Source organism: Anomaloglossus baeobatrachus, chromosome 3 (genome assembly GCF_048569485.1).
Source record: "Anomaloglossus baeobatrachus isolate aAnoBae1 chromosome 3, aAnoBae1.hap1, whole genome shotgun sequence".
Classification (NCBI taxonomy): Eukaryota; Metazoa; Chordata; class Amphibia; order Anura; family Aromobatidae; genus Anomaloglossus; species Anomaloglossus baeobatrachus.
The window spans coordinates 581082963-581108679 of NC_134355.1; the positions used below are offsets into that span (position 1 = coordinate 581082963).

General features: G+C 49.1%; 1 protein-coding gene across 1 annotated transcript in view; it reads left to right on the plus strand.

Moving 5' to 3' along the window:
• The window catches only part of LOC142296893 (serotransferrin-A-like), a 94398-nt gene that overhangs the window by 36586 nt on the left and 32095 nt on the right, over positions 1-25717 (plus strand). Inside the window, exons 6-9 of the mRNA XM_075340996.1 lie at positions 438-490; positions 8436-8599; positions 13723-13876; positions 14923-15071. Of these exons, the coding sequence (XP_075197111.1) occupies positions 438-490; positions 8436-8599; positions 13723-13876; positions 14923-15071 (520 nt within the window). The remainder of the gene's footprint in view (positions 1-437; positions 491-8435; positions 8600-13722; positions 13877-14922; positions 15072-25717) is intronic.

A 25717-nucleotide genomic window follows, 5' to 3' on the forward strand; every position in this document is an offset into this window, starting at 1 on the left:
CAGTTTTTGTGTTTTACATTTGTTTGTTTGCATCCATTCATTATTCTATTTGTGCCTTTTTTAAATTTATCTGCTCATCTGTTCTATTTTTTTCTGCTTTGTGGGCAGTTTAACAATTCTAGATGTTGATTCATCATTTTTTTCATCAATTTTTTAAAACAGTTATAAAATTTGGCACAATTTCTCTCCAGTCCAGGTGTATTTTGAGTTTGATCAATTTTGATTACATTTTTGCAATTTTGGAGGCCAAAAATCTGCAAGCCATTTTTGACTTTGCATGCGCCATTTTGATGTAATACAATAAGACAAAAAGGAAAGTGACTTAAAAAAAAAAGCAAATGAGTTATCGGGCCATAGTATTCAAATTGGTTTCTCAGGAAAATAATAATAATGTATAGCAATGTATATACTTCATATATGTATCATTCCTCATGCAGATGTTTGAAAGATGACAAGGGAGATGTGGCTTTTGTGAAGCACATTATACCAGGTAACTGATTTTTTTTTATAATGTGTTTATAATAATGTGTTTATTTATGGTTGTATATATTTAGTACCAGGAGGTTAAAAGTAACCAATCATGGTAGACGTCGCTCTAATAGAGCAGGTCCTATGGAAAGGCGAAACCACTACTGTAGATACTTTGATATAGAGGGTGTTATCTTTTGTATTTTGTGTTAAGTTTCATTTGTAGCACAAAAACAGACAAAAACGAGATATAAAATTGAGAAATGGCCAAATGCTATACCAATGATGGAGGGACCAGAAGGTGGTCCCTAATCCTCTTCCTCGCCTCGCATTCTCAGGTTAGCATTTGTAGAGGTGAGGAAGAGGAATAGGGACCACCTTCTGATCCTGACACCTCCCAACCAAATAATGGACAACTGAAGTTTATTACCACTTTCTGTAACTCATCATCTATGGTTTGTGCTATCTTTCAAAAACATTGGTCAATTTTACATATGGATGGTGACATTGGTGGACTGTCCTCTTTTACCTTCAAAAAAGGAAAATATCTTGGTGACTGACTGCTCCACAGCCATTTCATCCCTTTGAAACCCAACTCGAGGCTGCCATAGATGCAGCGGCTGTGTAGCCTTTCTGGATATTCAGAATAGTAAAACTTTCACCAGCTGTGGTATTCCAAAACAATACAGAATTAGGTCCTTCATTAACTACCTTACCAAAGAGGTTATTTATAAAGCTAGATGCTCATGCAACCTGGAGTATGTAGGGAAAACAAAGGAGAACTCAGGAGAGGAGTGGGGGAACACGAGAGATATAGCAAGTAAGAGAGATACACCATTGGTAAAACATATGAATGAGGCACATCAAGGTGACATTTCAGGACTTTGTTTTGTAGGGATTGACACTGTTTAATTCGAGAGGTGGTCCTTGGGATTGATTATTATTATTACAATGAGAATCTCACTGGATTTTCACCCTGAAGACTCAAGCACCACTAGGCCTCAATGAAATTTTGACCTTTGCTTGCTTTGTCTAAATATCTTTCTCTATCAAATCAAATCAAATAAGCTTTATTGGCAGGACCAAATACACATTAGTTTTGCAAAAGCAAGTGTACATTAGGGACTGGGACTGTGGGGATGGTGGGTGGGGACTGTAGGAAGGATGGATGGGGCACATCCAGGGTGGGGACTGTGGGGCCACATCTAGGGTGGGAGCTATGGAAGGCCATGGCTTATGATGGGGCATATCCAGGGTGGCGACTATCTTCTTCCTGTACCATCTTCCTTCCTATGATAGGGATTTTATAGGGGCACTGAGGGCTAGTTGATGAGGAGTGGGGGTGCCAGACGTAACAGTAGGGTGCAAACCCCCGATGATTGGTAGGATAAGTGTGGCGCCCCTGACCTGGTCAGGCACTACTGAGTATTGCACCCATGCTGGGGGCAGTGCAATACAGGTAATCCAGAAGGCTGACCGAGGTGTGACTACACAGGCGCATAGTAATCAGGTCTCACACATGTACCTTTGGGAGGACTCCTGAGACTTCCAGGAGGGGGCGTGGCCTCCATGTCCACTCAAGGGGGGTGGTGGAGGGCCTGGTTGCTAGATGGCGTAGGCAGGCACAAGGGGGAAAGAGAGAGAAGGAGGAGGAGGAGCAGTCTGAAGCAGAGTGTGGAGGAGTAAGGAGCATGGAAGTGGAGCTCAGACAGGAGCAGAAGTGCAGGACCCACGAGTGAGCCAGTTTAGTGTGGAGCTTAGGGAGAGCAGACGGAGGGCCCTGGAGCTGCTGCAATCTAACAGCGTACGCGCATTGACTACTGACGGTGGAGATCGGTCACCTGGTAGTGCCGCCCGAAATCCACCCATGGCTAGAGAGAGCAACGGGGTGGCAAAGTAAGGGTACTGCCAGGGAGGTATCAGGCCCGCACGGGTAACAGGTCCCAGTGCAGACATAGATTCACCTTTCTTCTGCCAAACCTGCCTGAGGGGGCACTTCAAACCCCCAAGACAACACCACAGAGTCCACAGCCACGTAGCAAAGAGAGGGCCCATAGTTCACAAGAGGCAAGTGTGGGGCCCCGAGGCTCGGTGTCGGTGCAGCGGTGCATTACCTTCAGGGACTCCACGCGGCTGGATCTCGTCACAGGTAGGAAATCCTCTATTTTGATTGTCGTGACGCCACTCTCAGAATTGCGGTCAGTGGGGACCGCCACTGCAGGTTAGGGGTGCCTGGGGCTGATAGTAGGTGCAGTCAGTTGTAATAGCCTCCTGAGAGTGAGGCATGCCCCAGGGTCCCGTGTAGGTGTGTGGAACTACAAGTCGCAGAATGACTCACACGCACAAGCAGGATGTCTTTCAGGGATTTTACTCACTGATGGTGGCAGGGTGAGTAACCCGGGCGTAGCTGGGATGAACCAGGCTGGAACCAGGTGTCCTTCAGGCTGACTTATGAGGGTGGCTACCAACTCGCCTTCCTTAGCCCGTTGTGTTTTGGGGTAACTCCTGCTTGAAGCCCTGCTGGGGTCGCCCAGGGAAGTTGCTGGTGCCTCTCTCCCCTTCTTTTTGGCCCGTTTGCTTGTAGCCTGGACCAGGTCACTCCGGCTGCTTGCCTCCTGTGAGCTATGGGCCCTCACTTTGGCTACGTGGCTGCGGACTCTGTGGTGTTGTCTTGGGGGTGTAAAGTGCCCCCTCATGCAGGTTTGGCAAAGGACAGGTGGATCTATCCCTGCACTGGGACCTGTTACCCGTTTGGGACTGGTATCTCCCTGACAGTCTCCTTACTTTCCACTCCGTTGCTCTCTCTTTAGCCGTGTGTGGATTTCGGGCAGCACTACCAGGTGACCGTTCTCCCCCGTCGGTAGTCACTGCGCGTACGTTGTCAGAATTGTGTAGAGCTACAGGGTCTGCTTCTGCCCTCCCTGAACTTTACCACTCAACTGTCTTCGGCTCACTCTTCCCTCCTCTCCTGTTCTTGCCTACGTCACCTAGCAACCAGGCTCTCTACCACACCCCTCGAGTGGAGATGGAGGCTTCGCCCCCTCCTGGGATCCCCAGGGGTCCTCTCAAAGGTAAATGTGTGAGACCTGATCACTATGCGCCTGTGTAGTCACACCTCGGTCAGCCTTCTGGATCACCTGTTTTGTACTGTCCCCAGCATGGGTGCAGTACTCAGTGGTGCCTGACCAGGTCAGGGGCGCCACATTCCCCCTTAGTTATCACCAGCACGTCCTCGGGCTGCAAGACAACATTTTAAAATGCGTAAAACAGTAAAACATGGTAAAACGTTTTAAAACCAACAGGTACCATACATCACCACCCTCCACCCACAAGTCCGTTAACCCACCCTAAACCCTCTCAGGCGGCAGGTCACCGGTTTCTTTTGGTAACCAGGTCTGGGCCATCAGCTTCCCCAGACCTTTCTTCCCATCTGCCTCTCCCGTTGGCCGCGCCTTCAGCCACTTCTGGCAGGATGTAGAGGCGGCTTTCATGGTCTGGTGGTTTCAGGGTATACCTGGCCTGGTGGAGCCGCGCCTTCAGCCACTTCTGGCAGGATGTAGAGGCGGCCTCCACAGTTGGTGCTGACCAGGTACCCTCTTTGTGGTGGAGAGCCAGGCCCCATAAACAGGCGTGCTCCCTGGTAGTGGTTGTACCTCTGGGGTAACTATAAACACTGCGAGAGTTTGTGGCTATAGACAGTTCATAGCCTATGGTCCATACACAAGGTGCAAAAGGATTTTCTCACATAAGTTCATGTGGGCACGTGCTTAAACTTGAACGTTGCAAAACTTTTCAAACTGCTGTAGTTTTCTTTACTTTTCTCTACTCCATTCCACCAGGGCTTTTGCCTATTGGGCTTTGGCACCTGACATTTTCTATGTTTCTGTCGTCTGTTTCTTTTTCTGTATCCTCATCTTCTGTTGTTGAGATAGCAGGTTTACTGTAGGGATTTCTGGGGCAGGGTGTGACATCTAGTGCGTACCATCCGCGTTCTCCTTGGTGCTTTGTAAATTCTACTGGGTCTCCTATCTGTAGGTTTCTTCCTGGATGTCCTCTAGGTAAATGTGCTCTAACATCCCTTCTGTTCACAAATATGCCCTCTTTTACACCAGGTGCTACTATAAAGCCATATCCAGACCTTAGACTGAAGTCTTCTACAACTCCTCGACAAAGTGGGCCTCTGACCTGAGATTTGGCCCTTCTCAAGGACCGCTTTTCCTCTAAGTCTCTGGCCGTGACCTCGTCCTTCTCCTCGGGAGACTGCTGTGCAGGTGGATCCCTTGTCCTGCTGCGGCGCCGTGTCCTGCGGGCTGGGTCCTGCCTGGCTGCCACCTCACCGCTTGCAGGCTCCCAGGTGAGGTATCTGGACAAATCTTCCTCAGCGGAGGATGTCGGGCCCTCTTCATCCCAGCGGGAGTACGGCAGCATCTCTGGCTCTTGGACTGGTGCTGCATCCACTGCTGATGGCTCTGGGGTCAGCTTCTCAGCTTCCTGGCCTCCCCTCCCCCTTAGTTCTTCTGGGCACTTCCCTTGTGGCAGCTCTAGGGATGGATTTTCATCAGCAGGCCAGGGCGGGGGACCCTTTGACATGAATGTTGCAGGAGTTTTCCTGTGAGTATGCGGAGGGAGCAGATACCGGTCCACCATCTCCTTTGGGAAGTGGGCCTCTAGATCAGTCTTCAGCTTCCAGTATTCGGGGTCCTCCCCCAGCAGGGACTTCCTAGCAGGGACTTCCTTGGGCTGGGGAGCGGTGTCTGTTCTGACCTGACAGGCCGGGGTAAATAATTGTACAGTCTTGTCTTGGCGGGCCGAGCCTGGCATGGCAGCGACCTGGTCTTGGTGGGCCGAGCAGGGCATCGCTGCGGCGGCCTGGATTGGCGTCGCAGCTGCGATGGGATCTGTGCGGGCCGGGCTGGGCGCTTCTGCGGCCTGGATTGGCGTCGCAGCTGCGATGGGATCTGTGCGGGCCGGGCTGGGCGCTTCTGCGGCCTGGATTGGTGTCGCAGCTGCGATGGGATCGGTGCGGGCCGGGCTGGGCGCTTCTGCGGCCTGGATTGGCGTCGCAGCTGCGATGGGATCGGTGCGGGCCGGGCTGGGCGCTTCTGCGGCCTGGATTGGCGTCGCAGCTGCAGCCGGACCTTGGCGGGCCGCACCTGCGGCGTGGAGGAGGGTCGCGGTGGCAGCCGGATCTTTGCGGGCCGGGCTGGGCATCGTTGCGGCGGCCTGGATTGGCGTCGCAGCTGCAGCCGGTCCTTGGCGGGCCGCACCTGCGGCGTGGAGGAGGGTCGCGGTGGCAGCCGGATCTTTGCGGGCCGGGCTGGGCATTGTTGCGGCGGCCTGGGCTCGGCGGGCCGCACCTGGCGTGGCTGCGGCCTGATTCAGCGTCGCCGCGCTGGGCATCTCTCCAGGGACCGCGGGCATGGCAGCAGGGGTCGGGGCACTCACGCTGACAGGGGCAACACAGGACTCACCCATTGGTAACATCATCGGGGTCTGAGTCGTCGCCGCTCGGTCTGGCACTCGTCGTGCGGTTCCCCTCTCATAGGCCTGAACCGCTGCAGCCATCTCCAGAAGCTCCGTACGTCCCTCGCTGATCTGCCATACGACCCTAGCCTCCAGTTGGTCGCAAAACTGGGCAAGTTCCCGATACCACCAGGCAGCGGAGCCTGGTTCTGGGTCTCTGCGTTCAGACGCCATTTCCTCTGCGTCTCCTTCTTCTAGTAGCAGTCTTCTGGCTCCCTTTCTTTCCCGACGTCTCTGAACGCCCCCACTCTCATCACTTGCGAGGCCAGGACCCTTCAGGGGATCTCTGGGTAGCCACACCTCTTCGTGGGCGGTAACTTCTCCCAGTGCGGGCTGCTGTTGTTTTTCAGCGCGCTTTTCATGGTGGCAATATGGCGGCGCTTCCAATTTTCCAAGCGGACCGCCCAGGCACATGGTCACCTGTCTGAACAGGTCTAGTCCTTATCCTGTTCGTGACGCCAGATGTGTGGGGCCCCGAGGCTCGGTGTCGGTGCAGCGGTGCATTACCTTCAGGGACTCCACGCGGCTGGATCTCGTCACAGGTAGGAAATCCTCTATTTTGATTGTCGTGACGCCACTCTCAGAATTGCGGTCAGTGGGGACCGCCACTGCAGGTTAGGGGTGCCTGGGGCTGATAGTAGGTGCAGTCAGTTGTAATAGCCTCCTGAGAGTGAGGCATGCCCCAGGGTCCCGTGTAGGTGTGTGGAACTACAAGTCGCAGAATGACTCACACGCACAAGCAGGATGTCTTTCAGGGATTTTACTCACTGATGGTGGCAGGGTGAGTAACCCGGGCGTAGCTGGGATGAACCAGGCTGGAACCAGGTGTCCTTCAGGCTGACTTATGAGGGTGGCTACCAACTCGCCTTCCTTAGCCCGTTGTGTTTTGGGGTAACCCCTGCTTGAAGCCCTGCTGGGGTCGCCCAGGGAAGTTGCTGGTGCCTCTCTCCCCTTCTTTTTGGCCCGTTTGCTTGTAGCCTGGACCAGGTCACTCCGGCTGCTTGCCTCCTGTGAGCTATGGGCCCTCACTTTGGCTACGTGGCTGCGGACTCTGTGGTGTTGTCTTGGGGGTGTAAAGTGCCCCCTCATGCAGGTTTGGCAAAGGACAGGTGGATCTATCCCTGCACTGGGACCTGTTACCCGTTTGGGCCTGGTATCTCCCTGACAGTCTTCTTACTTTCCACTCCGTTGCTCTCTCTTTAGCCGTGTGTGGATTTCGGGCAGCACTACCAGGTGACCGTTCTCCCCCGTTGGTAGTCACTGCGCGTACGTTGTCAGAATTGTGTAGAGCTACAGGGTCTGCTTCTGCCCTCCCTGAACTTTACCACTCAACTGTCTTCGGCTCACTCTTCCCTCCTCTCCTGTTCTTGCCTACGTCACCTAGCAACCAGGCTCTCTACCACACCCCTCGAGTGGAGATGGAGGCTTCGCCCCCTCCTGGGATCCCCAGGGGTCCTCTCAAAGGTAAATGTGTGAGACCTGATCACTATGCGCCTGTGTAGTCACACCTCGATCAGCCTTCTGGATCACCTGTTTTGTACTGTCCCCAGCATGGGTGCAGTACTCAGTGGTGCCTGACCAGGTCAGGGGCGCCACACAAGCAGCCGGAGTAACCTGGTCCACGCTACAAGCAAACGGGCCGAAATGAGGGGAGCAGCAACTTCCCTGGGTGACCCCCGTAGGGACTGCAAGTCGGGGTCATCACAAACAACAGAAGGGCTAGAGAAGGCGAGTCAGTAGCCATCCTCACAAGTCAGCCTGAAGGACACCTGGTTCCAGCCTGGTTCATCCCAGCTATGCCCGGGTTATTCACCCTGCCACCTAATGTGAGTAAAATCGCTGAAAGACTGTTTGGACTGTGCCTGAGTCATTCTGCGCCTTGTGGTTCCACACACCTACACAGGGTCCTGGGGCTTGCCTCACTCTCGGGAGGCCACTACAACTGACTGCACCCACCATCAGCCCCAGGCACCCCTTAATCTGCAGTGGCGGTCCCCACTGAGCGCAATACCGAGAGTGGCGTCACGACAATCCTAAGAAGACATCTTACCTGTGACCAGACTGTTCCATCCACGTGGAGTCCCTGAAGGTAATGCACCGACACAACAGCACCTGTGGGGCTTCACATAAGGTTAGGTTTACTTAGGGACAATTTAGTGTTTCCCCTCCCCCCCACCTTGGGTTCCTTGTCCCTCTCTCTCTTTCTTCCCCCCTTCTCTCTTCCCTTCTTCCTCCTCTATGCTCCCACCTTTCCACCACCGATGTCACCTCCATCATTGGTTAGGCTTTTGACCATTTCTCCATTTTTTATCTTATTTTTGTCTGCTTTTGTGCTACGATCACCTGCCTTAAAATACCCTCCCCCCTTTTTTGCTTCATTTGTTTAAAAAACTAAAAATATTTGTATAGAGGTCATCCAATAACTGCCCCTCTTTGTCCTTCAGAGGAATTCCATAAGGATTATGAGCTGCTGTGCACAGACGATAAAAGGGAACCAATCAGCGAGTATGCTAAATGTAACTGGGGAAGAGTACCCGCTCATGCTGTGGTGTCCACTCAAGATGAGGACAAGATTAAACTTATTACTGACTTTCTCCAACAGGCTCAGGTAACAGAACACTTGCACCAAGCACATCTTGTGTCTTTTTACGCCAGTCTCTTCTAAAGAGCTATGGAGCAATTTATAATTTATTAAATTATATTATTTGTCATTATACCTGTTCAATACATTGTTGCATCGTTCATTCAGAATTTTATATAGTCAGATATACATTTTTTTTTTAAATATGGGAAGCTATTGGTTACACATGGATGATAACTGACATGGCATTCTAGCAAAAAACATTTACGTTTAACATATGTTTTTTTTTCTTAAAAGGAATATGTCAGCAGGTTTTTGCTATGTAGTCTGACAGCAGCATGATGTAAGAACAGAGACCTTGATTCCAGAGATGTATCACTTAATTTACTGGGTGCTGCAGTTGTGATAGTCACAGTTTTCTTTGCTGCAGATCTAGCAGAGCTTGGAATGAGCCGTGTATACCCCCTCCCACACCAAAACATTCTGTGTACACTGTATATTGACAGAAAGCAGCTAATCAGTGGTGGGAGCGTGGTTGGGCTAGTAGGCATGAGACACCAAACGGTCTAGTAATAATTTCCTGTTGATTAAACACAGCCTAGTAAGTGAATCAGAGTCTATGCCACTATATCATGCCACTCTCAGATTACATAGGAAAAACCTGCTGACCGATTTGCAATAAATTGGGAACCTATGGGTGACTATGGACCATGCCACAGCCATCCAGTAAGACAACCATATTGTTAAACGCATAGAAATATTTAACATTGGAGCCAATAGGTGATAGATCAGATAAGAAAATCAAATATATAGAACATTTTTAATATGATAGCCTTCCATTGACAGATGGCCAACAGAAACCATTCATCATGGCATCAGTCGAATGTGTACATTTTTTTCTTTGCTTAACACATGGATCCAGTCATATATATCCATATAAGTAAGGTTTAGAATGGAGTTAAAGAAGGACACATGTAGTTTTGGTTGGTAGGAATCTCCATGTAATGTGGATTGTCTATTCGTCAAATTATATTGAGTAGCAAGATGTGTGGGGTGTGCCGCCCCCATGCCAACAGCCGGCGTTGCTCGGATACGGGCCTTCAGGGGTGGTGGCTCGAGGGTCTCCGGACCCGGGGGTCTCGCGGACATGCCGAATAAATGGGGGGACGTAGATGTACGGGCTAGGCCGTAGTAAGTTCGTGACGCCACCCACGTGGCGGTGGTGAGGTGGGACACCACCGCTGCTCTTATGGGGCACCCAGGGGAGATGTTGTGCAGCAAGTTGTTAACCCCTCCGTGGGTAGGGATGGTGGCCCCGGGACCCGGTGGCTTGGTGCAGGGGATGGCGACTGCAGGGGGTATTGGTTTACTCACTGTTAGTAAAACACACAAGTCTCTGGTAAACCAAGGTGATGGTGGCCGGTGCCACGGCTGGTCGCGTTCGCGTCCCCCACCCGGCTGGTGGTCTCTATCCTCTTCCTGCACTGCTTTGTGTAAGGTGGACTTTCCTAGTGTGAAACTCAGGAGTTCGCTCCCTGCTGGATGTGGCCTAAGGAGCCGTGCCCGCAGACACTCGCCCGTGGGATCTATGGGCCCTGGCGGTGACCTCTTATCCCTAATCGGTGGGCTGTTGTCTTCTATGAGGGACTTTGGGTGGGACAGGACCTCTAGTCCTGGCCTCAATCGGTTAATTAACCAGTTCCACTTAGTTCTGGTCCTGGCTTCAGGGTCCGAGTACCCCCCTTTGCGCTCCGGTTTCCGGGTCGGTTCCCCGTGTCGGTACCGGCGGGCTACAACCCTGTCCCGGTCCACCTCGGTTCCACCGAGCCGTCTTCCCGTCTCCTGCTGACGGAGACCACCGTCTGCCTCCTAGCCAGTGGCACCAGGGCTCCTACCCTGGTACCGTTCAACTTGAACTCTCCTGCTGGAGCTACACTTAGCTCCAACCCACACTCCTCTCCAAACTGAACTTCAGGCCCAACTTGACTAGACTGACTGTTTTCCCTGCCCCGGGCTGTCTGGACCCTTGGGTGGGCGTGTCCCAACTGCCTGGTCACACCCTTTGGTGTGTCTATCTTTCCCTAAGGGGGGGTGACTAGAGTTTTCTGGTTGGCTGTGTGTTTCCTAGTGAGGAATTGGTGTAGTGCGGGGGCCTAAATGTGACTACCTGATTTTGCCAGGGCGTCACAGTAGCTTATAGAGAAAAATAATGGTCAAAGGACAAGTATTGATGATCATCAGGACAAGCTAGATCAACAAATGATTTGACCTGCTGCACAGTAGCATTGCCTGCGGTTACTCTATAAACAATCGGTTCCTAGGTTTTTGCTACCCCATATGAAAGCAGTATAAAGCAGGGGCAGGACTCCTAATTAGAGATGAGCAGACCCGTGGAAGTTCAGTTCAGTGGCTGCAGCCAGACTTTAGATAAAGTTCGGTTCTGGACCCGGACTTGACCTGAACCCCAATGGAAGTCACTAATTGGGCAGTTCAGGTCTGTGCCCACATACAGCCAGCCATAAACAGATGACTTAAGGCCGCTTTTCACGCTGCGACATCGCTCAAGCGATCTTGTTAGGGTCACGGAATTTGTGACGCACATCCGGTCGCTTTAGCGATGTCTTTGTGTGTGACACCTATAAGCGATTTTGAATCGTCGCAAAAACGGCCAAAATCGCTCATCGGTGATATGCCCCCCTATTCTCGAATATCGCTGCTGCTCGGTGTACGATGTAGTTCGTCGCTCCTGCGGCAGCACACATCTCTATGTGTGACGCCGCAGGAACGAGGAATCTCACCTTACCTGCCGCCGCCCGCAATGCGGAAGGAAGGAGGTGGGCGGGATGTTACGTCCAGCTCATCTCTGCCCCTCCGCTTTGATTGGGCGGCGGTTCAGTGACGCTGCTGTGACGTCGCTGTGACGCTAAATGAACCGCCCCCTTAGAAAGGAGGCGGTTCCTGGTCACAGCAACGTCGCAGGGCAGGTATGTGCATGTGACGCTGCCGTAGCGATAATGTTCGCTACGGCAGCGATCACACGATATCGCATGTACGATGGGGGCGGGTGCTTTAGCGCTCGACATCGCTAGCAATTGCTAGCCATGTCGTAGCATGTAAAGCGGCCTTTACAGGGCTGGGTGTGAGAGGTTTATATAGTTTTTTTAGTTGGTGCACACTAAATCTGAGAACGCTGCTGTTACCCACAGTGTGAGCCAATTAATCATTGCTCGCACAGGGCCGAGCACAGCGCCACTCACACAAGTGTTTTGCATACATAAGGCAACCAAATTTTTTTTTGTGTAAAGTCTGTGTTTGGTGGGAACAGCAAACCTTGGGTTCACTCATATCTAATCCTAATTATAATGCTGGGTCACTTACTGGGAACCTTACTGTAGTTTTGATAAAACTGTTTTATCTGCCGTGCTAGGCATCTAAATGATGGACTCCTATCTATCAACTATTCATGGGTTGTGTCTATCTACCTCCACCATTGTCAGCTTTCTGTCGATCCCCCCACTATTGTCAGGTTACTGTCTATCCCCCATCATTGTCAGCTATCTATCCCCCCTTTACCATTGTCATCTTTCTGTCTATCTCCCCACCACTGCCAGCTTTCTGTCTATCCCACCACCATTGTCAGCTTTCTGTCTGTCCCCCCCACCATTGTCAGCTTTCTGTCTATCCCCTACCATTGTCTGCTCTCTGTCTATCCCCCACCACTGCCAGCTTTCTCTCTGTCCTCCCCACTATTGTGTGCTCTCTGTCTGTCCCCCCACCATTGTCAGCTTTCTGTCTATCCCCCCACCATTGTCAACTTTCTGTTTATCCCCCACCATTGTCAGCTTTCTGTCTATCCCACAAATTGTCAACTTTCTGTTTATCCCCCACCATTGTCAGCTTTCTGTCTATCCCCCACCATTGTCAGCTTTCTGTCTATCCCTCACCATTGTCAGCTTTCTGTTTATCCCCCACCATTGTCAACTTTCTGTCTATCCCTCACCATTGTCAGCTTTCTGTTTATCCCCCACCATTGTCAGCTTTCTGTTTATCCCCCCACTATTGTCAGCTTTCTGTCTATCCATCCAGTCTATCCCTCACACCATTGTCAGCTTTCTGTCTATCACCCACCATTGTCAGCTTTCTGTCTATCCCACAAATTGTCAACTTTCTGTTTATCCCCCACCATTGTCAGCTTTCTGTTTATCCCCCACCATTGTCAACTTTCTGTCTATCCCTCACCATTGTCAGCTTTCTGTTTATCCCCCACCATTGTCAACTTTCTGTCTATCCCTCACCATTGTCAGCTTTCTGTTTATCCCCCACCATTGTCAACTTTCTGTCTATCCCTCACCATTGTCAGCTTTCTGTTTATCCCCCCACCATTGTCAGCTTTCTGTCTATCCATCCAGTCTATCCCTCACACCATTGTCAGCTTTCTGTCTATCCCCCACCATTGTTCGCTTTCTGTTTATCACCCACTAGATTGTTAGCTTTCTATCTATCCCCTCACTATTGTCAACTTACTGTCTTCCCCCTTTTTCAGCTGTTGATCGTCCCCCCCCATTGTCAGCTTTCTGTCTATCCCTCACCTTTGTCAGCTTTCTGTCTATCCCTCACCTTTGTCAGCTTTCTGTCTATCCCTCACCTTTGTCAGCTTTCTGTCTATCCCTCACCTTTGTCAGCTTTCTGTCTATCCCTCACCTTTGTCAGCTTTCTGTCTATCCCTCACCTTTGTCAGCTTTCTGTTTATCTCACCCCCATCTTTGTCAACTTTCTGCATATGCACAATAAAGTCAGAAATTAATGGCGTGGGTGAAATTCTGCTAAGCTCATCATTAAGAACCCTAAAACTGTGATATTATATGAAAATAATTGTATTCAAAACTACAGCAAAAAAATAAGTAAGTGACACATAACTGGAATCAGGGTCTCTGTCCCAGGGAGGAAGGAAAATCTGATTAAAATGTACAGTGGTAATTTGTTATCTAAAAGATTGAAAAAGTTACCACGTCTATTTCTGTCTTTTTTTGTGATGAATTCAATAATAGCAGGTAGTGAGTGCATGTGGACTCCAATTATGTACATAACATACTTTATACGCTTTTATTCTATCTGAATGTAACATTTCTTTTATTTTCGGCTACTTTTAGGACAAACAAACCTGCAAACTATTTGCTTCCTCTCACGGGAGAGACCTAATGTTCAAAGACTCTGCAAAGGGCCTCCGGGTCCTGCCAAGTAAAGTTGATGCCCCCTTATACTTGGGATCAAAGCTCACCAATGCATTCAGAGCACTAGAAAAAGGTATAAATTAAAACTACTACTGAGTAAAGGGATCAGTGTGTCCTGAACCAGGAATATATACTGTAATTAAGGATAGACAAGCAAGAAGTCCTATACAATGAGCTACAATATTGGGCAATGTATGTACTCCAAGCCCAGAGGCCATGCCTTCATGAACTGGATCTGGAGAGAATTAATAATAATAATTAAATGCATTTATATAGCGCTATTAATTCCACAGCGCTTTACATAAATTGGCAACACTGTCCCCATTGGGGCTCACAATCTAGAGTCCCTATCTGTATGTCTTTGGAGTGTGGGAGGAAACCCACGCAAACATGAGGAGAACATACAAACTCCTTGCAGTGTCCTTATAGTGTCCTTGGTGGGATTTGAACCCAGGACCCCAGCGCTGCAAGACTGCAGTGCTAACCACTGAGCCACCGTGCCGCCCAATTAATTCAGAGATGTATATCCTATTTGTTTTTCGACTCAACTTTTTGACTATTTAAAGTACTTCAGCAGTACTTCAATGTCTTGCCCATTGTCTTGTGAGATTCAGAACTATAGTTATAACCAGTTGTAAGGCTATGTGCGCACTAGAGCAAAATACCCGCGGATTTACCCGCGGATTTGCCGCGGAAATTTCTTGAGAAATGTCTGCAATCTTTGTGCAGACATTTCCCATGAAATTCTATGAGAAAAAAAAAAAGCTGTGCGCACTGGTGCGGATTTTTCTCAAGAAAGTTTCTTGAGAAAAGTTTCTCGAGAAAGTTTCTTGAGAAAATGAACATGTCCATTAAATCCGCAGGTATCCCGCGGATTTCTGCAGTACAGACTGCAAAAATCCGCAGGGAACCACCCGCGGGAAAATCGCGGCAAAATCGCGGCAAATCCGCGGTAAATCCGCGGCTAATCCGCGGCAAATCCGCATGCGGTTTTGCCGCGGATTTCTTCCGGAGGTCAGCAAATCTTTCACTCCCAGAAGTTTCTCGAGAAGATTTTCTCGAGAAACTTCACATCTCTAGTGCGCACATAGCCTAAGTGTCTCTTGCTATACGTTGCAGAGTTAGAAGAACCACCACAAGACAAGATCCTCTGGTGCACACAAAGCAGAGATGAGAAAACAAAATGTGACACCTGGACGATTGCAAGTGCAGGAGCCATTGAATGTGTCGAAGCTTCCCTAGCAGAAGAATGTATTACAAAGATTTTGGTAAGTAAGCCATAATTGCTGTTTTTGTCTCATCAATCGCTTTCTATAATAAACAAGGATAGTTTCATAAATAATATATAAAGAAACTACCATATTTTTCAGATTGTAAGACACACTTTTTTCCTCCCAAAAATCTGGGAGGAAAATGAGGGGTGCTTCTTACAATCCGAATGTAGCTTACCGGGGGAGGGGTGAAGAATGGTGACAGGAGGCAGGGCGATGCTGTAGGCGCTGCAGGCTATGTGCTGCTGGGGCTATGCGGTGGGCGGTGAGGCAGGGGACATCCTGAAGATGGCGGCGGTGTTGGCTTAAAAAAATGGCACCCGGAGTCAGTGAGTGCACAAATGGAGCTCTTGGCTCAAGATCTCATTTGAGCACGCATTCGCTCCGACCCATTCATGTCCCAGCAGAGAACTTAAGGAAAATGGCACTCGGAGGTAGCGTATACGCAGATGAGATCTTGGCTTGTCATTGAGCCAATAACGCAATCAAACCGACTCCGGGCGCCATTTGTTTGAAGCTTGACACCGAATTACCGGCCAAGAATGAAGTGAATTAATACAATATCGTTAATGAAATATTATTTTATCATCAATAAACTCACAAATATACACTTTCAAACAAGAGAGCCACCTGGGGGGCACATGGTTCCAGAATATCTGCATATCATCTCCATCCTATATGTAACGTATCAACATTAAATCCAAACACAGGATAATTACACCCAGTATTTATACATAGATACTAATCTTCCGCATCAGCATATAATCTTAAAGAATGCCCAAGAGAGCAACCTTCAATTAGTCATCCAGACATACACGGCTAATCTCAATGGGCATATCACTGCTGCTGCCCAATATATCATCACCTAACCCTCTTCTATGCTTTCATCAGCACGGCATATTGAGGTGGACAGATATATAGTCCAATACCCTCTAAAAGTCACTGGTATGCTAAAGCAGATCACACGCACGGCTAAATCATTGCCATCTATTGATATATCTATTCAGCACCTGCTGATTTGTATATATGTAAAGACACAATTCAGCCACTGCGTCACCACCATCTACTGACGACTAGTCCCCATATATCACGCTGATAACGCAACAAAGGGCACTCGTTACCTATGTATACATGATAGGGCAATACAGCAGAGATATGCGTTGCAGATAAAGTATTTAAAATACACTTTTAGGGATTGAGTATTAGAATGGATACTTACATTATTGACTGATTCGTCTGGCCATGCGTCCCACCACCCCTGACGTACGTTTCGCCGCTGCTTTTTCAAAAGGGGGTGCAGCAATGATATGCCCATGGAACCATGTGCCCCCCAGGTGGCTCTCTTGTTTGAAAGTGTATATTTGTGAGTTTATTGATAATAAAATAATATTTCATTAACGATATTGTATTAATTCACTTCATTCTTGGCCGGTAATTCGGTGTCAAGCTTGTGTTTAGTCAGATTCTATAGAAGTGTATATAAGTAAGTGGACTTTGGTGATTAGCCATTTGTTTGAAGCTCGCACTCCCGACTGTTCCTGGATGTTTTCTATGCCTCACAGCGCTGCCGCCGAGCATCTGGGCCACCCACCGCAATTCCCTGCTCCACAACTGCCCCTGCCTCCACCACCACTGCCGCCCCCCTCGGTAAGACACCACCGGATAACAAGACATACCCCATTTATTTCCCCTTATTTTCTCTAAATTTGGGATGCGTCTTCTAAAACAAAAATACGGTACTTTCAACTGTACTTTTATGTGTAATTTACATTTAGCACTTTCTGTCTGATTTCTGTCAAAACGTATATGCTGTAAATGAGCTTAAATCACCACCCCGGGTTTTTTTTTATTTTTGTTTTATTTTAATCTTTGTATCCCTTTGTTAGGGATAATGTGTCGCCCAGGGATAAGGGGTACTCAGATCCCGGCCAAGGGGTCACTTTTGTAGGTGTACGGTGGCGTGACCCGGTCTGTGATCCCAGGCTCCACAGCAAAAAGGGGATTATGTACAGGGGAATTGTCCGTGATGCCACCCGTGGTGTGCGGTGAGGTAATGGAGCACCGCCGCTGCCTGTCACAGGATCCCGGGGATGGTAATGGGCAGCAAGGTGGTGATTTTCCATCCACGGGTAGGGTGTTGATGTCCCGGGACCCCGGTGATGGATTGGGGAGTAACGGGTGCAGTCCACAGCTTGGACCGGGTGGTGCAGGAGTACTCACAGTATAAAGCAATAACTGACACGAGCCCAAGAATTAACCAAGTTGCTGGTAACTGGTGCCCACGGCTGCTGTGAAGACGGGTCCCACACCCATGTGTGTAATTCGGGTGTTTTTCTCCTGCCTGGTGTCTGTGTCTGTTCCATACACAGGTCCAGACTGGGTCCCGACAGTCGGCACCGGGGGGGCCACTACCCTCTCCCGGTCCACTTCGGGTCCCACAAGCGGCTGGCCTATTCCTGAGGCCCTCACTACCACTTCTCTTAGCTCCCCCAGGAGCTGCTTCCAGACTTCTCCCCTCCAGCAGACTGACTGAAAAACTAACTTCTGCTCTCTCCAAGCTCCTCTCTCCCCCTCCCATTTTCCTGAGGAGGGGGTGAGTGGGGCCTGATTGGCTGGTGTGTTTTTGTGTGGGAAACTGCCCAAGGGAGAGTGAGTTCTGCACCATAAAGATGTATGCAGACCTCTGTGACACCCTGGTTTTGCCAGGGTGGCACAATAACATTTACAAGTGTAATGCATATAGTTACGGTCTCACCAGCAGCCATCTTTACCTGGTTTTAGGCCCACTCCAATACCCCGTGACTTCAGTTGTGGCATATCAAATCACACAGCAGTTTTTGGGTGAAGCGAAGGTCAGTTTTTCAAATCTTCTCAATGCAAATCTATGGAAATGCATAACGAGTTCTCTAGTCCGTAGTCTGATTCTCAGTCCAATCAAATTGTATTGAGACAAGTGAACTCCAGACCGGAACACATAAAGATCGGCTGGTTAGAAAAGTCGTTACGTGGTGCCGGAGCTAGGCTGAAAACAAAAGAAGACGCCAACCAGTGCAAATATAACTACAAGCATTACACTTATATATAAGATACCTAACAAAAGGTTAAAAAAAAACCCACTAGAGCGGTGATTTAAGGCTGTGTGCACACAGTGAGATTGTATCTCGCTTTTTTGTGCAGTTGTGTCACAAACCATATGCTAGCAAAGTCAATGAGAAACCTGAAGGGGAACGCACATGTTTTTTTTTCTTACAGATTTGGTGCAGAAAATAATCTGCAGCATGTCAATTCTTTCTCCATTTTTGCCTGCGTTTTCACTATTCAAAGCAGTGCAAAACACATGCAAAAAAAGCATTAAAAAATGCACGTTTTTGCGCTGTCTTTTTCCTGTCAAGACATGCCGAAATGGTGCAGAAATACTCAATGTCGCACATAGCCTTATGGGTCATATTGATACTTTGAAATCAATAATACAAGTAGCAACTTTCTGTAAGTAGACAGAATTGTATCAGGTAATTCAACAAATTTGTATTCAATCTGGAACTCTTGCTCTAGAAGAAAAACAGAGTTCTGACCTCTATAATGGTATGTGAGAACAGAATATTGTACCTGACAACTTTTGCTTTAAGAGACTCTAAAGGGTGCTTTACACGCTGCGACATCGCTAACGATATATCGTCGGGGTCACGTCGTTAGTGACGCACATCCGGCGCCGTTAGCGACATCACAGTGGGTGACACCAAGGAGCAACGATCAACGATCGCAAAAAACGTCAAAAATCGTTGACCTGTGACACGTCGCTCCTTTTCATAATATCGTTGGTGGTGCATGCCGCTGGTTGTTCGTCGTTCCTGCGGCATCACACATCGCTATGTGTGACACCACAGGAGCGACGAACATCTGCTTACCTTCGTCCACTGGCAATGAGGAAGGAAGAAGGTGGGCAGGAAATTTCGATCGCTCCTCTCCGCCCCTCTGCTTCTATTGGACGGCTGCCATGTGACGTCGCTGTGACGCCGCATGAACCGCCCCCTTAGAAAGGAGGCGGTTCGCCGGCCACAGCGACGTCGCAGGGAAGGTAAGTCCGTGTGACGGATGTAAGCGATGTTGTGCGCCACAGGCAGCGATTTGCTCTAGACGCACAACCGACAGGGGTGGGTACACTCGCTAGCGATATCGATAGCGATATTGCAGTGTGTAAAGTGCCCTTAACTTTTAAGTTTTGGGCCATTTAGGATTTGTCGAAGTATCTTGCAGTTATATGAATAAGATTTAGATTATATTGGCAGATTAGATTACAGTCAGGGCTGAAAGTGTTACAGAAAAAGAAGTATTTCTCCCAGAAAATTATTGCAATTACACATGTTTATTTCCTTTGTGAGTATTGGAACAACACAAAAAAGTAGAGAAAAAAGGAAAATTGGACATAGTTTCACACAAAGGATTTTGGATTGCAATGTAGTGCCCAGTGTCAGAAAGCTGGGATTGCATCCTAGATCATGGTCTTCTAGCAGGACAATGACCCTAAACATACTTTAAGAAGCCCCGAGAAATAGATGGAAACAAGGCGCTGGAGAGCTCCGAAGTGGAAGCAATGAGTCCGGATCTAAATCCTATTGAACACCTGTGAAGAGATCTTAAAATTGTTGTTTGGAGAAGTCACCCTTCAAATATGAGAGACCTGGAGCAGGTTACGAAAAAAAGAGTCCAAAATTCCCAATGAGGTGTGAGAAGCTTATTGATGGATATAGGAAGCGATTGATTGATTGTTACGTTGAGGGTGCCAACAATTTTGTTCAGCCCATTTTTGGAGTTTTGTGTAACATTATGTCCTATTTACCATTATTTCATGTTTTTTGTGTTGTTCCAAAACGCACAAAGGAAAGAAATAAACATGTATATGACTAAACGTGTAATTGCAATAATTCTTGGGGAGAGATACTTCATTTTCTGTAACAATTTCAAGAGTACCAATACTTTTGGCCATGACTTGCAATGGCAAGTTCAGCAATGGCCAGTCCTTTCCTCCGTCAATGAGAAATAACTATTTGAATAGATATGCAAATGGCTATGGCAGATCTGAAGCATGTGTCACTCCAGCTCTATTCTCTGCCCAGCACCACCTCCTCCTACTTATACAGTATATGCACATGTAGCTCTTTTAAAGACAAGTCCAGGAATACGATTACATATCCTTTCCATTTCCCCATTACTGAGACATTATCAATTTAATTGATATGCAAATGAGGCTGTAGATCTGAAGCCTCGGTCACTCCAGCTCTATTCCCTGCCCAGCACCACCTCCTCCTACTTGACTGATGGCTCCTTTGCTTGACGTCACACAGCATAGAGGCTGTTAGGCGGGCTTTACATGCTGTGACATTGCTAGCAATTGCTAGCGATGTCGAGCGTGATAGCACCCGCCCCCGTCGTACATGCGATATCTGGTGCTTACTGCCATAGCGAACATTATCGCTACGGCAGCTTCACACGCACATACCTGGTCGGCGACGTCACTGTGACCGCCGAACAATCCCTCCTTTAAGGGGGGGGGTGCGTTCGGCATCACAGCGATGTCACCGCGACGTCACTAAGCACCCGGCCAATAGAAGCGGAGGGGCGGAGATGAGCGGGACATAACATCCCGCCCACCTTCTCCCTTCCGCATTGCCGGTGGACGTAGGTAAGGAGATGTCTGTCGTTCCTGCAGTTTCACACACAGCGATGCGTGGTGCTGCAGGATCGACAAACAACATCGTATCTGCAGCAGTAACGACATTATAGAAATGAACGACGTGACACAGATCAGCGATTTTTTACGCTTTTGCGCTCGTTCATCGTCGCACCTAGGATTTACACATTACGATGTCGCTACCGGCGCCTGGATGTGCGTCACTAACGACGTGACCCCGACGATATATCAGTAGCGATGTCGCTATGTCGCGATGTCTTAGTAACATTAAAATTGACAAATCACCAGGCCCTGATGGCATTCACCCTCGGGTATTAAGGGAGTTAAGTAATGTGATAGACAGGCCTCTATTCCTTTTATTTAAAGACTCTATAGAAACTGGGTCTGTTCCACTGGATTGGCGGCTAGCAAATGTGGTACCAATATTCAAAAAAGGGTGCAAAAGGGAACCTGGAAACTATAGGCCGGTAAGCTTAACATCTGTTGTGGGTAAAATGTTTGAAGGGTTTTTAAGGATACTATTATGGAATGTGTAATACTTATATATATGTTCTGAGGATTTCGATAGCGTAGGGCAATGACAAACAGAGACGAGTTCTTGGTACAAGATGTTTTATAATATGTAACCACGGTAGATACACAACGGAAAACACAGCAGTACAAATATACAAAATACCTTCCCGAAACGGAGCGAATGGAATTCCCGGGGCCACGCACCGGACTCCCCCAGGGAGACCACCAGAGCGAACCCCTATACAGGGACTGTCCGGCAATCACCCCGGAAGGCCTAAATGCGCAGCAGCCGGGACACAAGGGGCAAGCGGTAAAAGTCCAGGAGTGTCCGTACGGGATGATTGTCCAGAGTGGTTACGAACCAGAGAGAACCGGGCAGAGTGCTTGACCGAAGATGGCAGACGGAATCCGGGCACAGCTTAGAGTAACCGGGTAAGGTCCAGAGTAGGTCAGTCGGTAGTCTTTAGGAGGATCCAAAGGCAATCAGGGTTAGCAGCAACAAAGCAGGAGCACACAGCAAGCAGTATACTCAGGCACTGGACTAGGCTTAGAGGCGGCCTTTTAAGCAGCTGGACAGGAAGTAGGGCAACAGAACAGTAAACTCCATGTTAACCGAGGGCAAGCTCATTCAAAAGAGAACTGGAAAACCTGGAAACCTGACATTACTCCCCCCCCAGAGACGGCCTCAGGACGGATCAGGGCCTGGCTTGTCCGGGAAACGTCGATGAAACTGCGCAATCTTCCGGGGTGCCCGAATGTTACCCACCGGTTCCCAGGAATCGTCCTCGGGGGCGTACCCCTGCCAACGTACCAGATACTGAAGCCGACGACGATGGAGCCGGGAGTCAATAATGTCCTCAACCACGAACTGCTCCTCGCCGTCGACCATCACAGGCGGAGGAGGAGGCACAACACGACCATGAAACGTATTAGGGGAAACGGGTTTGAGGAGAGACACATGAAAGACCGGGTGTACCTTTAGATGGTGTGGTAACCGTAGCCGACAGGCCACAGGGCTCACGATCCCGGTGATCTTAAACGGACCGATGAATTTTTGTCCCAGCTTCTGCGAAGGAACACCCAATCTCAGGTTTTTGGTGGATAACCATACAGAGTCCCCTACCTTGTACATGGGTGCCGGCTTCCGGTGAGTGTCTGCCGACCTCTTGTAACGCTCCTGGGCCGTAGCCACAGTGTCCTTTAGAACCTCCAGATTTTGTCGTAGTTCAGTCAATCTGTCCTCCACCGCTGGCACCGAAACCGCAACCGGTGACCTAGGCAAAACAGTCGGATGGTAACCCAGGTTAGCAAAAAAGGGCGTTACCTTAGTGGAGCTGCTCTGAGTGTTGTTATATGAGAACTCCGCCAACGGAAGCATCTTCAACCAATCGTCTTGGAGATGGCTGACATAACACCGAAGGTATTGTTCCAGGGTTTGATTCGTCCGGTTTGGCCATTTGTCTGAGGATGGTATGCAGAAGACAAACAGACATCAATCTGGAGTGCCGTACAAAACCCCTTCCAGAATCTAGACGTGAACTGCACGCCCCGGTCAGAGATGATCTCATCTGGTACCCCATGCAATCGGAATACGTTCTGGATAACCAAATCCACTGTCTCTGCGGCTGAGGGAAGACCGGTACACGGAATGAAGTGAGCAGCTTTAGTCAATCGATCCACCACCACTAAAATGGTATTGTGCCCGCCTGAGACTGGCAACTCCACAATAAAATCCATGGAGATAGACCCCCAAGGGCGAGATGGCACGGGTAACGGTTGGAGGAGTCCCGTAGGAGCCACACGAGGGACCTTGCACCGGGCACAAACCACACATGAGTGGACATAGTCCTTCACATCCTTTAAACAGGTAGGCCACCAGAAAAAACGGTTCAGAAATTCCTGCGTCTTCTGTACCCCCCTATGACCAGCCAACACGGAGTCATGGACCAACTTGAGAACCCGAAGTCTTACGGCCTCCGGGACATAAATGCGTCGCTCTCTCAACCACACACCATTCCGAAGAACAAGAGTTACATCATTCGGGGGGGCAGCAAGAAATAAGTCACCATCATAGGCCAGCTTGATGTCCTTCCACAAGTCCTGGTCCTGGATTACTCCAACGAAATTGGCATCCGATAACACGGTCTGAGACGGGGTTCCAGGCACGGAGTCCACGGCGTGGATTCGGGACAAGGCATCGGCTTTCCCATTACGTGAACCTGGACGGTATGTAACGATAAAATTGAATTGGTTAAGAAATAGGCTCCAACGGGCTTGCCGTGGAGACAGGCACCTGGCAGACTTAAGAAATTCCAGATTACGATGATCTGTGAGTACTATCACTTGCTGCGCGGCTCCCTGTAAGTGGTGTCTCCATTCCTTGAAAGCGGAAATAATCGCCAATAATTCCTTGTCCGCAATGTCATAGTTCCTTTCTGCAGGGGACAACCATCGGGAAAAGAAGGCACACGGATGCAAGAGACTCTTGTCCCCGGTTCTTTGAGAAAGAATGGCCCCTAATGCATAGTCGGAAGCGTCGACCTCCACGATAAAGGGAAGTGCGGGATTCGGATGTACTAATATTGGCGCTGAGGTAAAACATACCTTGAGACGATGGAATGCTTCCTGGGCCTGGGCGGACCACACAAACTTCTGTCCTTTCTTGGTTAACAGAGTGATGGGACGAACGATCTCTGAAAAGTTACGGATAAAGCGTCGGTAAAAGTTGGCAAAACCGACAAAGCGTTGTACCTCTTTGATGTTTCCCGGTTCCGGCCAGTCTAGAATAGCTTGTATCTTGCCAGACTCCATGTTCAGTCCCTGAGGAGAGATGACATAACCTAAGAATTGTATGTGTGAGCAGTGGAACTCGCATTTCTCCAGTTTAATGTACAGGTGGTTTTCCCTCAGACGGGTAAGTACGGTCTTGACGTGCTCCTGGTGTTCCTGTAGAGAATCAGAAAAGATTAGGATATCGTCCAGATAGATCACCATGAATTGGTCCATGATATCCCTAAAAATATCGTTAACCAGATGTTGAAATGCCGCGGGAGCGTTACAAAGTCCAAAAGGCATCACTAGGTACTCAAAATGTCCGTACCGACATCGGAACGCGGTCTTCCACTCGTCTCCGGGACGTATACGAAGCAGATTATATGCCCCACGGAGGTCTAATTTGGTGAATATTTTTGCCTGTTGGACCCTCTCCAATAGCTCAGGAATCAACGGTAACGGATACCGGTTCCGGATGGTTATCTTATTCAGTTCCCGGTAGTCAATACAGGGTCTCAGAGTCCCCTCCTTTTTCACGAAAAAGATGGGTGCCCCTGCGGGTGAGGTAGACGGACGAATAAATCCCTTGGCTAGGCTTTCATCAATATACTCCTTTAGTGCTTCTAGCTCAGGTGCCGCTAACGGATAGACATGACCAAACGGAATCTCCGCCCCTGGGAGTAGGTCTATGGGGCAATCATACGGTCTATGCGGGGGAAGCCGATCGGCTTTTCTTTTGTCGCATATATCAGCGAAGTCACGGTAAACCGGGGGTAGAACAGGTACCTGTACAGTGCCCTCCGTATTTGGTGTTACTGGAACCGGAACAGTTGGACAAATGGTCGGACCACTTTGCGGTGGGAAGGATATTTCTTTAGTCTCCCAATCGATGACTGGATTTGTAGACCGTAGCCACGGAATACCTAAAATAATCGGAAAATGAGGAGAAGAAATTATCATGAAAACAAGGGTCCCCTGCTGACCTGGCTTCATTACGCATTCGAGCGGTACTGTTTCCCGATCCACTGGTCCAGAGATTAACGGAGAGCCGTCTACCGTCTCCATGGTAACCGGTGAGGATCTTTGCTGAGTCCGGATACCGTGTTTCCTGGCAAAGGAAGAGTCCATGAAATTTCCCCCAGCCCCAGAGTCTATCATGGCAGAGGTAGGAATTAGCTGTCCCTCCCAACGGATCTGAATGGGGAGTGAGCAATGGGTATATTTCCCCTCTGAGTCCTTCGGTGAGGTAGACATTACAGTCAAGGGAAATACCGCATCCAAGTGACCACTTGCCTCAGAGATATCGGACTCTGCGTCCGTGTTGTCACACTCTGCCATGGCTGCCAATATCTTATTTGGGCGATTTGGACGTTTCGGGCAGTCGATCAAGAAATGGTCCGATTGACCGCAATAGAAACACAAACGCTCACGGAGCCGGTGTTCACGACGTTCGTTGGTCTCTCGTTTTTGCAGAGTGTCCACTTGCATAGGTACGTCCTCGGCCTCCCGTGGCGTCCTGAGAGCGGGTTCTCTGGAAGGAAACGCAATATTGTTTACACGGTTTACAGCTGCCCATTTTTCCTGTCTATGTTCCGTCAAACGGGTATCAATGCGCACACAGTGCTGGAGAAACAGTTCAAAATCCCCGGGAGATTCGGAACGGGCTAAC